The 16622-nt window shown below is 37.3% G+C and overlaps 1 protein-coding gene across 3 annotated transcripts; it reads right to left on the reverse strand.

Moving 5' to 3' along the window:
* Positions 1 to 1814: 1814 nt before the first annotated feature.
* On the reverse strand, positions 1815 to 16051 carry STARD3NL (STARD3 N-terminal like). Of its 3 annotated transcripts, XM_010582466.1 has the most exons (8): positions 15754 to 16051; positions 12917 to 12994; positions 10829 to 10906; positions 9058 to 9111; positions 8838 to 8955; positions 6162 to 6260; positions 3101 to 3170; positions 1815 to 2294 (listed from the first exon to the last, which is right to left on the reverse strand). In XM_010582466.1, exons 1-7 carry the CDS (start codon positions 15976 to 15978, stop codon positions 3118 to 3120), a joined length of 705 nt encoding a protein of 234 aa, XP_010580768.1. In that variant the 5' UTR covers positions 15979 to 16051; the 3' UTR covers positions 1815 to 2294; positions 3101 to 3117. The 3 variants fall into 3 exon arrangements, with proteins under 3 accessions (XP_010580768.1, XP_010580776.1, XP_010580784.1); XM_010582474.1 differs by lacking the exon at positions 10829 to 10906 and having other exon boundaries at positions 15754 to 16045; XM_010582482.1 differs by lacking the exons at positions 9058 to 9111; positions 10829 to 10906 and having other exon boundaries at positions 15754 to 16045.
* Between the last annotated feature and the right edge of the window lie 571 nt (positions 16052 to 16622).

Here is a 16622-nt window from a genome sequence, read left to right on the forward strand (position 1 = left end):
GTTTCACTATTAAGCAATATGCTAATAGAATACAGCTTCTACTGAAGAAAACTAATTGTGAAAGTACTCATGTTTCAATTAACTCAGCTTGCTTCTTGAAAGCAATATAGATAAAACAAAAGGAGGTCTAAGAATGACTGTTGTGTGACAGTACCTGCAATGGGAATGTAAATGCAAAGCACTTAAAATCAGCTGTTACTGCAGAGCTAGTCCTGTAATAGTTCAGAACCCTTGCTGGAATAAGGCAAATCCCCTCCCTTTTAATCAAGGAATCTGAAAATGGAAACAGGAATCTTCTGGGAGATAGCAAATGAGCATGCACATGGTGTTCATCTCAAAGAGCTGCAGCTGACAATCTGACTACAGGCTTCAGTGTGAGAGGAAGCCATTAGTCTTGCTCAGGCAGGAAAAAAAATGCTGGAGGTTTAATTTGACCCTTAACCTTCCCTGAGACAATCACAAACAAGGGCCTTGGTGCCATGCTGCAGCTTCAGTGCGGTGGTTTAGAGGAAGTGAACTACAAGCAGGTGTGCTCTTCACCATATGCCCAATGAGGTTTTAGCAGATGTTTTGTACATGTGAATGCTCTCAAAACCCCCAAAGTAGTCTTTATCTTCAGAATAGGCACTGTAAGAACAACTAATCAAGACCCTGATGGTTTCTTCTGAACAAATAGACAAAGTGAATGCAAAGAGTCAATGGCACAGACAAGGATCAGTGATCACTGAACTACAATTGTCTCCAATTTAATGAACAATTAAATAATAGTTTACAGGTAGGTTTGAGAGGAGTGAACAAAATAATTTCAGATTGAGTGTTTTAACTCCTTTCTATACCATAACTGATGCCTTTTAGATTTCCAGGAGATACAACCTCTCACAGCAGCAACCAGAACTATTTGTGGATGTGCCAAAGGCAAACTACCTTGCTGGCAAACTTTCCTTGGCAAACTACCCATGTGTGCAAGTGGGGCATCTCATTTAACTCTATATACAGAGAACCTGAACCATGCACCACTGGAGAAAAACATGCTGGTTTAGGAGAGGCTTGCAAAATCTTTACCTTTCATTTGCCATATTTATATTTGGTATAACAAAACAAACTTTTGGTTTGTGCTTTTAGTAGAAAAATCCTGTAAACTGAAAGAGTCACTACTGCTTCAAGGAAAAGCTGTGTTTGGAAGAGATAAGACCACAGCCCATCCTCTCTTCTAACCGCTATGCTTCTGTTCCACAGCAGTGGAAATATCACAAAGCAATATAGTCCATCCGTATGAAGAATACATTGGTACTTAATATTTGCTGTGCAGGTTGCTAATAAAACCTAATGGCCATATACGGAAAGCAACAACACTTACATTCCTCTTTAGGTAAGAATTAGTGCATTACCTAAAACTTTTTTGATCAAGTATCAGTTAACACTTAATATCTGTATCTGAAAATACATATCTTATACTTACACACCTAAACTGAACGATTGACTACCTTCCTTTCACTCCTGGCGTAATACCAGCGTTTGCAAATGCTCACTTACTCCAGTTTCCTCCTTGAACCTGAAGAACATCCACCCCCAGTACAGGAGTGGGAACTAAGTTATTTCAAAAAGCTCCTAGCATCCTTTTGATATCGCATATGCAACACAAATGATGTTCCAATACCGCTAACACTGCATCCCTACAGGCAGCCAAACAATCCTGTAACACATCCTGCACAAATGCTGTGCAAACTGGAATCCTTACCCCACAAGAAATAAAAGAGTGGTATGTGCAGATTTCCAGTCAGTAAAGCAACAAAGTATCATAATGCATTACCCTTGTTTTAAGGTTTTTATTTTAGAAAGTGAACATATCCATTAAAAAAGAAAATGCATGGAGTTAAAAAAAGTAAACATTAAACTAATGACAAATTTGCAATAACATAAAATAATTTTACCTAGTGAGTCCCAACAATCATTAAATATACTTCCACCATAGAGAAGTTTTACTTCATTATATTACCAGTCTCTTGATTAGGTACACAAGACAACACTTTCCAGTAATTACCTAGTCATTAGAAGATCAACTTCAGGAATCACTGAATAATAAAATACATCGTGGACAAATATTTTCATACCACCTGGGAGGCAACTTAATATACATATGTCAACAAGGTACTTTGTGAGGTATTACAGTACATGGGAACCATTCCCTTTGCTTTCTAATGAACAAATTCTCCTGTCAGCAGCTCCACCAGCAAGTCAGCCACAGACTCTGTTGCCAGTTTTCAAACCCCAACAACTTCCCTCAGATTTTCTTTCTGTAACAGATTACACAAGTCAGGATGAATGAAGATGCAAGTCAAGAAAACAAGTAGTGGAAACAGGGAGGCTGAAAAAAGGTCATCCGAAGTTTTCAAATCAGAAGCTTCAGCTTCTCAAGAACATTTAATACCTCCGCTTAGCTTGAGCTTTGCCACGTGTGGTGAAGTGAAAGCATGGAGCAAGATAATTCCAAAAGTACATGAAGTAATTTCCAAAATAAGGAAATCATCTCTCATATTTAACCAAAGTACACTACAAAAATTTTAAGACGCAGGTGCTCCAGTGTGACCCATTTCTGGTATTAAGCAGACTGAGGAGGGGAAATACCAAAGTAGTTTTGCCCATGCAATCTTCAAGATGAGTATATTAATCCTAGACCTAAATTGAAAGCAAATCTCTTCCTACCACTCTTTCATTGCCATCTCCAAAGAAATCTGTCCCCACTTCCAAAAAAAAAAAAAAGGAGCTTTTACTCATCTGTTCCACCGTTTTCCCTTCCAAGACAGCCAACAAATAAATGCTAGGGGTGTTCCATCCCAAGCCTGCAGCCTTTTACACTACACTCCAGAACAGCTCTCAGACCCCTGGGCCCGAGGTAATGAGAACTCAGCAGCAGAGGACCCCAATTAGAAGCTCTCAAGAGCGTGGCAGGACTTCCTGCTTGAAGGTTGCTAAGACAGACAGACTGGGTTCAAAGAAGGTGAACTAATAACAGTTAGCACACCGTTCCAATTATTCGGGAAGGAACTGAGAAGAAAAAGATATTTTTAGGACTATTCGGGTTCTGTGCAAAGGAACATACCTGCTTTTCCGTATTTGCTACACAACTGGTTTTTCACTGTCTTGTTTTTCTTCAGAGTCTTCATCAGATCCTGAAAAGGAAGACAAGAATGCTATTAGATCAGTTGAGAGAAAAGGTAAAGAAAAAGGCAAAGAAGCAATCCATCACTAGTAATGACTTATCAAAAGGCAATTTAAAGCAACTATTTTCCATAAAAATATTTACTTTTTATTTTAGGTTTCTTATCTTTTCAGATGTTTTGTATTGAAGGCTTTTTGTTAACAGTTATCAAACCCAAAACCCAGCACTGGGATCATTCTTGAAACACCTGTCAACAGATTCAGTTAGCAAGTGCTTCAAGTTTTCACACTACCACACTCAGACAATCAACTCCACATTTGCTCACTGACAAGCAGATTTTCCCACTTGCTACATCCTGCCCTTTGGAAGACAACTTCAGAAGACGCTTTAAAGCAGCCAGAAATACTGCTTTACAAATTAATAATTTCTGTATCTAGTGTTCTGGCAAGAGATTGTCTCACTCTAAGCCAGAAACCAAACAGCTCCCTCTGCCTCTCCCTGCCCAGTTCTCTTCTTGGTCTGTCCGCTGCCTGTTCTCAGCTCTCTGCTGTGACAAAGCCCTGGATGGCCCCAAAAAGAAAGCTTAGCTGGTCACAGGGCTACGTGCCCAGAGACAGCTCCTGCTGGAAGCACTGCTTTGCAGGAATGTGGCTTGATGGATCAGTTGTTTCAGGGAGAGCAAGAAGATACCAAGCAAGCAGGGTGAGCAGCGCTGACCCACACACAATTCTGGAGATCCAATCCAAGCTGCAGATGTCTCTGCCCACATCGGAGGTGGCAGTCAGTCCTTGCAGCAGTCAGCCCTTGTCACGGATGACTGAGGAAATAAATTATTTTCACCATACTGGTCTTGGGCACTTTAAATGAGACTCCCACGGCAGGGGGCGGGGGGGAAGTTGCGTAAAGAACTGTCTTTGATAAAATGCCTGGGAGACTTACTTGGGCTTTTGCCATCAATTTAAAGCTGAACTATGGACCCACATTCTCTCCCACAAAGAAATAAAAAGACAAAGGTGTTAAGCATTTTGGCCGAACTACTCTGAAGTCCTTTCCTTTCTTGGAATAGCGTACCTGCCTTTCATTTTGAAGCTCAAATTGTATAGAAACTGTAGAAATTTACTCTTTTGAGGCTGATTTTCCACTTGCTACCTCTGGAATGATTACTTGGCAACCAAGTCTAACGTTGAAGATGAAGGCTCAAGCCATATAAAGAAGTGGATGGAAAAGGGTATGGCCCTGCATATGCGCATCTTCAAGGAAGACATAAAAAGATAAATATGCTGAAAATTCCAACAGAGCCTGTTTTAAATGTCACCTCCTGACAGCAAAGATTTGTTTTTAGACATTTTGCCGTATCAGCAGAGGGGTTTGTTCCCCTCTGCATGATCATGGGGAACAGTTTATCTCTAAATATCTTTCCAATCAATAAGTAAGGCAAATTGTCCAAAAAATGCTCTTTTAGAACAATCCATAGTTTGTCTTATCTGAAAGAAACACAGAATTTTGAAAAAAATATTTTTAATTGTAAGCTATTTTTACTGTACATCACCTTGCAGTTTCAGAATACTTTGTGACTATCAGTGTGTGTGTTTTAGTTCAAATATATTAATTTGACTGTTTCTTTTGCTTCTCATACCCATAAAGGGTGCTTAAACAATTTTACTTGGCAGCTAGGGCAGACTAGGGAAAAGGCACATGAGCTGTTACTGAAATCCAGGTGACAAGCATCCGTTCTATAAGCTGAAAGCAATGGCACAGTCATATACGTGTAGTCACCACACACATGCTGAGGCATGATAGCTCACTACACATGCAACAGTGACCCAGCCAAACTGCCGAGGACAATGTGTTAACTCCACTTACACTTCCTCTCACACTGTATATTCTATTGCCAAAAAATCCCAGGCTGAATCCAGTGTAATACTTCCAACACTTATTCCTCAAGATAGACTCATCGCTTTAAGTAAAATACATTTTCACTTTGAATCATTATACTCGACATTGTCTTAATGCTTTGTCATCCCTAGATGGAGCTCTAAGTCATTCATTATGCCAAGACACTCAGCAACCATAGAGACAGCCATTAAACTGAAAAATATCACCAACGTGTACAACTTTATAATGCAAGACAGGCAAATGTGTCTGTAGCAATTAGCAGATATTAATATTTTAAATATATTGCATAATACGCACAGCTTTACAGAAGAGATTTACATTTTAGGGTAAAAATGCCGACACAGGATTTGGGGGTTCAAACTACATCCTTGAATAACTCAAATCCATTCAACCCATACAGAAATGACTCATTTCCTTGAAATGCCTGCAAACACATTCTTAAATCTTGCAGTATTTATTTACTCAGCTCATACCTCAATTAGAACAAAGCACATGATATGCAGAGTTAAGATGTCATTAACACTTTCCCTCAGTTTAATATACCCACAAAGCTAGACTTTTTATACAGAGAGGATTTTTTGTTATGAGAAAGGAAAAGAGCCTCTGACTGAAATTTCAGTTTGCTTTAGAGCAATTTCAGGTTCACTGCCTATCCTAAGATACTGTAAAGCTCCAAGTTTAGGCTGGATTAATTAGTGCATTGCTGCATAAACACTCTTGCTAGCAGATAAGAGATCACTGGATCACAGAATATCTCAAGTTATAAGGGACCCATAAGGATCATCGATGGCAGAAGCAAACAATAACTGCCTCCTTTCAGTTGCAGTACCATTTTCTTTCAGACTTACCTTGATTTTAACACCTTTGGGGCGTGTCAGAAGCCGCACTAACTACATGTATTGTAATTCATCTGATAGGTAGTAACTAAACTGAATTACTGAATAAAAAAAGAATCTTTCATTTTAGGATTGTAAAATACACTGTTCATTTAAAAATGAAAATATATTTTTTCCCTTCACCCTTCCTCTGCCTCACCCTCTGAAGGAGGTGAAATAATCATTTTAATGTCAATATGAAAAATAATTTACTACACGAACATAACTACCTGCTACAGATTCAGGAGGAGAGTAGAACTGCCCATCAGAGAGGACTCCTGGGTGAAGAAGAGCTGCTCGTTCAGAAGCATCCTGTGCTATCAAAAATCCTAAAAGGAAGCAAACCAAAAAAACCAAATCCTCAATGCTATCACATAACCTCTTAAAGATCAAGTATTGATGAAGAACCTTAAAAATTGATGTATTATATTAGCATTCCTAACAAGTTACTTCTACAAAAAAATATGTCTGGAAAAAAGCAAACTGTTAATTTAACATTTATGTCTTCTATATAACTTCAGGCAGCTAAGGAGACACACTCTAGCAAAACAGAGGTACTGTACACATGAATTAAGGAATCCTTTCTTCTACTATGTGCAATTGCATGATTAGGATGCCATATGTAAATTCATCAACATTCACTGGTTAACTAAAACTCTGAAATATATTTTTAATGATCAGTGAGCTGTCATGCATAACAAAATAAATTATCTTCTCACTTTGCCACTACAAGACTCCTCATTAATGGCTTGCTTTCACCTATTTGTCTCAACATACCTAGCTACTCCAACCTTCAACTCCTTTTGGCTCGATTTCATCTAAAATCAGAAAAATTATTTGGAAATGACACGGGGCTATTCTGGTGTGTTTAATAGAGGACAAAAAAACCAAAAGGGGTTAGGAGGGTAGCTAATTCATCTCATCCTTACTGCTGTCAACAGGTCTTCTGATAATAACAGGGCAAAGATAGCATTTTAGGTCAACAAGGCTATTGAACTTCCATCGTTTACTCTCTGCTACATGAAGACTGATTAGGAAAAAAAAAAAAAAAAAAAGAAAACCTTGATGTTTTACTGAAACAGGAGAGCAACTTGAGGTAACCAGCAGTTATTAAAAAAATCTCTTTCCAACTCAAACTATTATTTCTACATACCAATTTATCTTATTAACCAGTTCAAAGTCTCCAAAGAAGACATCTATTTTACTTTTATTTCCACTCTGTCCAAAAGAGGAAGGTCAGTCTCCATACTTAACAATGAGTCACAAGATACTAGAAGACACATACTGGTTGGATTTTAGCTTTAAATCCCGCTCACAGAAGGAAACTTTTAGAGCTGGAAATCTTCAGTGGAAAGACAGTTTTGCCCTTTTTTCTTCCTTTTTTTTTTTTTTTAAGTTACAGACAAAACATCTCCAAATTATGAGCACTGTTGCATTAGGCAGAAAATTGCTGTGGTGGGGTTTTTTTTGTTGTTGTTGTTTGGTTGGGTTTTTTTAAAACAAAATAGTAAGACGGGAAAAAGTCAGCTTCCACTCCCACTAGAGATATGACAGAAAAATACCTCGTCAAAAAGCAAAAACTATTAAAATCTGTTTTCATTATCTGCCTCAGATTTAAAAGCAAATAAGGCACTATATAAGTACCACCACACAACACAATCCAAATGTGCCTATCATTTATCTAACTTAATTGCTTAAAATCAGCACTTTTCAGTGAAACCCCATCTTTTTTTGGAAATATGCAGAGTTCAACTAAAAAGCATATATTTCTAATACCATCTATTTCAAGCTCAGCAGGAAGGAAGAAAAAGAAAGTGTCATTGAATCCCACAGGGATTTAACAATAATATCTCAATTTTATGAACATGATCATCAAGAACTTACATGTGTATGTATAAAATACTTTCTTTGTCTATGAATATTCAGTATGAAAAAAAAATGCAAAAGTCTCTGAACTCGTTAGATTTCTTATCTATTGAGAAAAAAGTGTGATGCAGCTGTATTTCCTCACCCCATCAAAAGAGAAAAAAAATTTACCCTAAGTTTCCCTTTCTCTAGGCAAAATCCAGTGTACTCATTTAACCAACTTCTTTCTTGGAGTGGTAGAAAGGAAGAGGGTAGGGATCAAAGTAGAAAGATTGCATTTCAGAGCACTAAAAAAAAATAATGGAGGCATCCATGCCTGCGTAAAGTTTTTGTTCTTACCTAAGAGGAAAACATGCCCTTCCAGCAGAGTTTCAGACTGTATTTCAGTTAATAATGCACAAACAGGTTTGCTGTATAATTACTCTCCTGCTGTTGAAACTAACAAAACATCTGTAGCAGAAATCTATGCTTTCTTTTCCTCACCACTCAAGCAATATTCTCTTTCAACTAAGTCAATGGGTTTCCTCCACTTAGTTGAATACACCGAGTGTCAGATGACCTGCTGCCTCATCTTGAAGAGGCTGAAATTCATACTTGAAGCAGATTCTCCACAACACTTACTTGCTTTCCCTTTTCCACCTCAAAAGAAGAGTTAGTGCCACTGAGTTAGTTATTGTGTCTACTCTTCTTAAAAAGGGAACTAGACGCTTATTCTATGTATTAGCCAGAAAATAAAATGTTGCAAGCCCAAGTCAGTTAAATTTTTGTCTTAAGCATACAAAATTATATATGTTCCTAAGTGCTTGACAGATCGCTGCTCTGGCCCTTGTAACTTTTAACTTTGCCTCCCTAAATTAATTAAAACCCTACTTCTTTGAAGGCATATGTTCCTTTCCAGAAAAAAAAAATTATGCCGTATGATTTAATTTTTCCCACAGCTCTTCAAATTTTGAGAAGCTGAAAGAAGCATTCTTCTGCCAGATAACATGGGATCGAATGTTGCCAACTGCAGCAATTGAGGGGAAATATCAAAAGCTTACTGTTTTCTTCTTCAGCTTCTTGCGGTAACACTTTAAAGTCCAAAAACCAAGTTTCAATCCAGGCAAGTATGAAGGATATGATGGGCAGCACATAGCCAAAAGCACCTTGTGAGAACAGCTTGAAGGAAACAAAACCACACAACATTACAGAAATTACCCTGAAGAACCTTGCTTTCAAGAAAACAACAAAGTAAAACAAACATTTGATTAGAATATATACCTTTGAAATAATTACTTTTGCTAATAAAAAGGCACTGGTCACTGCTGTTGTAAACTGAAAGAGACAGGGTAAGAACAGTTAAAACTAATAAATGGATTTACTTTCTCACTTCTGCCATTATCTATCAGTTGCAACTTCAAATATTTACCAACAGCAAGGTCATAGATTAATAAAACATAACAAGTATGATAACAATTAACTTGAAAGTGTTATGAAAATAACCTCCTTAATAAAGATAACTTTTAATAAGGACATCTCCAAATGTTGATTTCCACACAGCAGATAAGCAGTTTAGATGCTACACAGATGCTAAGTTACATAAACTGTGATTTTACTGTATAATGAAGATGCAGTATTTTATTCACTAAGTCCTTTAAAAAAAATATTCTTTCTATGTATTTGGAAAGAAGCAAACAGCAATTGCTCCAGATGTTTTTCACTACCATACAAATCAAAAGGTCCATTTCAAATAACAAAACATTGTTGCAGGAGTAAATTTGAGTTAATATTCTAATTCACGTACTGATATTGTGAAAAACGAATCACTATGAAGACTTGATACTCCCTGACATATTTAAAAAATGACAGGCTGAATAAAATGTCTAAAAAACCAAAAAAAGCAGTGGACAAGTACTGTTCACTTAAGCAAGGCTTCTAACTCTATTAGTACATTCGGGTCCAGCAATTCTTTAAATAATAGCAGAACGTAACTAGCTTCTGGTAAGCACAGGTAGGATTCTGAGATTAATGGCTTCTGCAAAACCTTCAGTGAAGCTTTACATATCTAATTGCTGACTACTGTGATGGGTTCACTCTCACCACGTCAGAAACAACTGCATCAAGTTGGAGGATGTCATTGAAAGAAATACTCTAAAGCTACACAACTAAGAATAAGGGATTTTCAGAGGTGTGCACTTAAAAATAAACACAGAGCAGCAGTTACTATTACGTGTTTGTGCCATGCTAACAACACAATTTCAAAGAAACCATGGCATGTAATCTCAGACTACTAAGCAAACTGCATGCTACTCACTTGAAGAAAGTTACACATAAATACGTTCTACATGCACCTACCACAGTGTAAGGGAAAAAAAGTCTAAGATTTACAATGCCGTAAGCCAGCAATATGCCTATTGTTTTACAATCTATAGTACTGACTGCTGGAAGTATGAATTTGTCATCAAGTTTTGCATTATTTCTCATCCACACTGTACAGCTGCATTAAAGATATTTGCTCCAATCCACTGTGATTGCCTGCAGTTCTCAAGAACTTCCTTTCTAAGAATGGATACATACTCAATATTTTGTATTGGAGCATGAAGCAATACAGGTGCTAGTGCTCAGTGGGTGGCACGTAGAACTCTAAAAAGCTAAGAATGTGGGAGTTAATGGACAACTGGATCTCTGGTACAATAACGCCAATTCTTCTTTTTGAATACAGTTCACTATTTCAAATGCAAATATATTTCAAACATTAATTAACAAGTCAGAGGTAACAAGCAGTTACAACTAGCCATCCATACTGGATTCAAAATAAGTCTTCAATTTGTATTAACATGATGCCTAATAAGGACCACACCCACTGTGCTATTAAATTCTTGTCTTTAGGCTGAAAATCTTCCAGAACAGAAGTTTTAATCTGTTACTGTACAGTGAATTTTTATATATAGCATCAAGATGATTCTTAACATACAAGCGTTAAGAGACATCTAAAATTTTGTCTGTTTGATCCATTCTAGTTAAAACTCCATTATGCTTGGCCACTACTCACAGCTATTGCCCACCAATGGCGCAGTCTGCACATTGCATATGCAAGTATTAACACCTTAAATCGAAAGACTGCCAGTAGCTATAGAGAAAGGAAAAAAATATTTGTTGGTTAATTCAGAACACAGAAGAACCACAAGATTCTCAGCTCACTGAAAATACTAACTGCTTACAAAACAACTTAAAACAGGACAATCTAAGTTCTGTTATTGAGAAACAAATTTGAATGTGTGCTTATAAAACAGAAATAGAACATAATTTCCCATTTGTAAAGCAAATGGCACCATTCACATGCCTATATAGGCTCAAATATGCAAGCATGTGCAATTCCACAAATAAGTTAGAAACATAGGAAAGCTACACAAAGTATGTCCATGATCATTTTACCTGACTGGAATCTAAGCAGTTAAATCTAGATGCAGTTAATCCAACAAACACCTTGAGCATTACTGTCCATCTCACTGATCTTAGTGGTGTGCTACTGCACAAGAATATAATTAAAAACTGTAAAGACTTCACAAATGCAATCAGAAAATGCGAAAAACTTTTAAAAACAATTTTCTGCTTACTAATTTTTTAGTATTTATTGAAATATTAATGTTACAACAATCAATTATTCTTTATGGAGATGTCTGCAATAGCAAGCTGTTCCAAATACTCTGCAGTAAAGAAAGGTAAGTTATAGTATTTCTAGGCCAGAAAATTAAATCAATAGCAGACAGACAAGATTTCTGAATCAGGGACCCTAACCCTCAATTTCCCCATTTATTCTTTGATATTAGATTGCCTCCAACTTGTTTTAAAAGATGTGTTCAGAATCTAAAAGCTGTGAAACAAATGCTTAAAATGAAGAGAAGTCAAGGACAGACATGGCCAGAGGTATAATGAACCCATTTAATCTTATGCAAATATATATGTTTCAGTGATGTGTAGCAGACACACAAGAAATCCTGTATAAGCCCACAAATCATTTTGCAGAATTCAATGACCTAGTCCCTTCCCAAGGAATAAAAGTCTATTATTTTGCATTACATGTTTTTAACCCTTGGTTCAACTACAAGGCAAAATAATTTCCAGAGCATCAACATTGACAGATAACATTTTTTGCTTTCTGCAGTAACGTATATCATGGAGAATCTGCCAGCAAAATAATGAGAAAGAAAGGGAAAAGTAGCATAGTTTGCTAGCTTATGACATTTTTGTATCTAGTACCTCATTCCATTTGACACAGCAAATGGTCCAATGCAGAAGCAAGGATGGGTTTTTACACCAGTTTCAATGAGAGATTCTGGATATAGTCATCAATATAAAATGACTGATACCAAACCAACTCATCTCGGCCAGGCGAACAAGATCTGGTAGAATTAATGATCTTGCAAAAACACGGGGCCCTTTAGAAGAACTGTAAAGAAACAGCTTTTACTTGAGATCAGTAACTTTGTCCATGCAGTGCAAAATGCATTTCAACTACAGAGCTACAGCGTTGCTGAAACACGGAGAAATTTCCTAATGCGGTAGAGTTCCTCCCATGTGCCTAAGGTGCTTATACATAGTAAAGGAGAATCATACTTCACGTCACCTGTTTTTAATACAATGTTAAAAAAAAACTGTTTTGAGTTGAAACACAGACATCTGAAAAAAACTGACCTATACAGGCCAACCTTGGAACAAGTCTCTCCTCACTGCAACTCACTTATTTCTGTGGAAGGACAAAAACGTCGGTTTAAACAAAATGATTTTACAGCTGAAGGCCTATTGGTCTTGTCCTCTTAATGAATTATCTTTATGTTACATCAGTCTCACATTCTCAACTGAGTTTTTCATCTGCCTTTCCATGCCCCAAAAAGTAGAGGATGCAATTTAAGTGTGCCTGAGCATCTCTATCCACAGACTCCATGAGCCTGCTGCCAAAGCAGAACTGGGCAACCCTTGGAAGGGTGAAATTTGGCCCAAGTCCTTCCAGTTTAAATTATCAAGAAAAGATCAACCCTTTCACAGGACTCAAACTAGGAAACATCTGTGGAAGGAGAAACATGGGAAAACTATACGTTTGCTGCTTTTTTTTTTCCTTTTTTTTTTAAAGAACACTTACAAATATATCAAAATATGAAGAAGAGTAGTCATATTGTAGGACTTCTTTCTCTAAGGTAGTCTCAATGCCTCCTTTTACCTACAAAGAAACAACACCACACACAGCTTTAGAACGGAAGTTATTGAAGCCAAAATACACACAAATCTGAACGGTGAAATTAATAGTCCCCACTGATGCACAAAAAGATCGTTAAACTAAGTACAGAGGACATATATGCTAAGAATGTCAACTTCAAGATTAGTGTCCTTGCTTGTTTTTCATGATCATATACAAATTTCAAAGTGGAAATTTAGGATTATCACCTGGCCTATGCAAGCTACATTTCAGACTGTCCCAAAATAAAAGCGAACAAGTTGTTGAAGAAAGAAGAAATGATTAAATGTAAGGTCTGTTACACAAATTCACAGAGCATTTTATGTCTCATAAGGAGGATCAAAACAGCTGATCAAAAAACCACCCAGAAACTAGCTCTAGTTAGTCAGGTTAATACTCCAAATCTTTTTCTCATCAGCACACATGCTATTTAAGAGAGCTGAGCAAAAGAAGCCACGGCAAAAAACACAGAAGCTGCAACTATTAGACCATTCTCCCACAAATGACTAATATCCAAATTTACTTCTTTCATTTGCTTGACGGGATTCAAAATTGCATCTTCCTTAGCCACTGTGTTTCTTTCCAGTGGAAAGATTTGTCACTTTCCTGTCCAATCTGGGCTAGTAAGAAAATAATTTCGTATGTATTGGGTCAGAAAAAGTGAAAGGAGTATATACCTTAGTCAGCAGCGAAAAAACTTAGTGTCCATATCCTATTGTTTTTTATATTAAACTCAATTAACTAAGCACTGCATGAAATAGTTATGTAAAGCACTGGAAAACACCACCAACAGAAGGCTTAATATTGAGGTCGACTACTGTCATCCTTTTAAAGAAAGGAGGTACCAAAGCACGCCAACAACATATGCTCACCATCTCAAAGCAATGTAGCCTAGACTCTTCCACTTTTCCCAACCACACTGCTGGGCAGTGTTTTCCTGAGACTATTCGCTCCAACTCCAAATTTCTTCTCCTCTCCCTCCCCTCTTTGGCTACCTGACAAGTAACTTTCTAAACATAGCTTCCCCTTTGTTGCTCTACTGCATCAGGTGTGATCATCTGTTTCCAGCATAAATAAGGAAGATCAATGTCCCCCCCCTCCAAGCTGTTCACTGCGTGGCTGCATGAGCACCATGGTAACATAAGGATGAACAGAGAACCACAACAGCCTTGATTTAGGGTTTGCTCAAACTGCCATGGAGCTACTCCCTGAAGTGTTTAAAAATAAATTACGCCTAAGCACACTGGATAATGGTGACAAAGAGAAAACAATACTTACAGAAGTCTGGCAACAATTCTGAAGTCCCACTACCAGTGACAGACAGTCCTAACGCAGTGCTATTTGACTTCCCAATGAACTAAACTTAATTTTAAAAACAGAACAAAAAAACCTAACCAGGTGTCAGATCCCAGATAGCAAATGAGGGCTTCTAATATTATGACTTATGAAAACAAAAACCTGTTTTTCATTCTTGCTGACATTTGGCAGTATAGGACTCCAGTTCATAATATGTTCTTCTTAAAACAAAGCTTTCAAGATCCTATGAGTTTTCATTGTGAGGTCCCTTAATGCTACAGCACTCAAAACAAAATATCATGAGTTGGTAGCATTGTCTATACAAAGTCTTAAACTTTCTGAGAGCACTAGTTTGATAACCTGTACTCTGAATCCTTGACAAGATACAAACCCAGACTCTGCTCCTCTTAGTTGAAGATGCTATTGAGAAACTGGCCTAAAACAAGAAATGCATCAGAACACTATGCTGCTTTTCTGAGACAAGCTAACTTTACACACTGGATACAGTAGTCTTTCCACCTAGAGAGACAACAGAAGTCTAGTCCAAAATTACACCATTCAGGCAAGCAAAGTCTGCTTTCTCAAATTAAATCGTAAAGTGTATTTTTCACTATATCAATGAACTACTTGAACAGTCAGCTCCTGAAACTTCATAATGTCAGATCAATAACCAAGGTTATTTATCTTGTAAAGGAAGGCTGACAAAAAACATTTACTCAAGATTTTTCTTGTCTAAAAAATGGATTCCTCCCATTTTCCCTGTGTGTCCTTTCCTAAATGCATACTTTAGATACAGCTTAAAACCCAGCTCAAAACTTGGATGCTACTTATGAAATAATAACAAATCAGCTATCCTATTGCTTTCTGGAAATTTCAGAACCGCCTCGTTTTCCAAATAACAAATGTTGGTGTTAAAAGGTGGCAACTGTGGGACTTTATGTGGTTTAAATGCACCCTGCCATAGACAATGTATAGCATACTAAGTTTGTCTCAAAGAAAATCCATTACAGCAAAAGAAAGGTATTGGCCATTGGAAGTCTTGCCAGAGACTAGCACCTCAGTGAAATATCACTGACTTTTGAGTTACTCAGAAAGCAAACTCTGGAATCCTGTTTGAATTTGACAAGAAGTGTGAATTTTAAGACATACAGTAATATTTTTGTTTACTTGCTGCCAGATTTTCAGTGGTTTCTTCAGGGTGGTTCACAGACTACAGGAACATCAAAAGGTTTCATGATAAGAAGATAATAAACAAAGTATCCTAATGACTAAAAGTCAATGCAGTTGAGTAGATACTATGTTCATGAAAGCTTAAAAGTAAGAAGCTGCTTTAATTTAAATAGATACAAAAAGCATGTAATTTGGGTTAGAAAAGAGCAACTTATTAACCACTCCTGAAGTGAGTGAATAAATTAATAAAGTCCAAGGGTACTGAAAAGACAACTCACATTTAATTCTATTATCCACAGCAAGGTTATGAATAAGAGATCAAATGTAACAAACAAACAGAAAGTCCTTCTGACATCTGATATGCCTTTCTTCTCTCTCCCTTCATATGACTCAATCCTTGCCATCAGCTGCGCTGGGTTGATGGAGTGGACATCGCGCAAGGAAGGACAGGATTCCACACTGCTACTGTGAGCATTTTCTGCATCACCTGGCACCCGATTCATTCTGGGTTTGCTTAGAGTGGTCTTCTTCCAGTTTCACCATCACTAGAAGGCTGATCCATATAGGAAGAATTTCTAAACAAAGAAAACCAAAACGCATTAGCCACCAAAACCCCACAATTCTGGTAGGTATTTTCATCTTACCATGTCAGTTCTCTTTTTGCTAAACTGATGACTCAGAGAATTTGGCAAGTAGGCTCTAAAAATTGTTTCTAAAATAAGATATATCTAGGCCCTCTTCATCTCTCAGAGGATTGTGAAACAAGAGAATTAATGTTCAATTAGACCGGTGGGAATAAGGGAGCACTGTCTAGATTTAGAAGGCTCCACTCTCCACATTGTTAGAGTGAGATCATTACATGGGAATGAATAAAAAGCCTGATACTGTGCATCTTTAAGATTTCCAATTCCGATTTAAACACTCTCAATAGGAAGCCAACTTAAAGGAAGTTCCACAAACAGTTCCTGAAAACTGGCAGTGTTAGCTACCAGCACATCCAGAGCTGACACAACCAAAAGATTAAAAGTCCATGAAAACCCCTGAATATCACAGTAATCATTCTATAAAGCAAATACACTGCTACTTGCTCTATAGATAAATTCAGCTGCTATGACAATTTACGTTGCCAGACAGTGTCTCTCTGAAG

Source organism: Haliaeetus leucocephalus, unplaced genomic scaffold, assembly GCF_000737465.1.
Source record: "Haliaeetus leucocephalus isolate CR32 unplaced genomic scaffold, Haliaeetus_leucocephalus-4.0 Scaffold83, whole genome shotgun sequence".
NCBI classification, from domain to species: Eukaryota; Metazoa; Chordata; class Aves; order Accipitriformes; family Accipitridae; genus Haliaeetus; species Haliaeetus leucocephalus.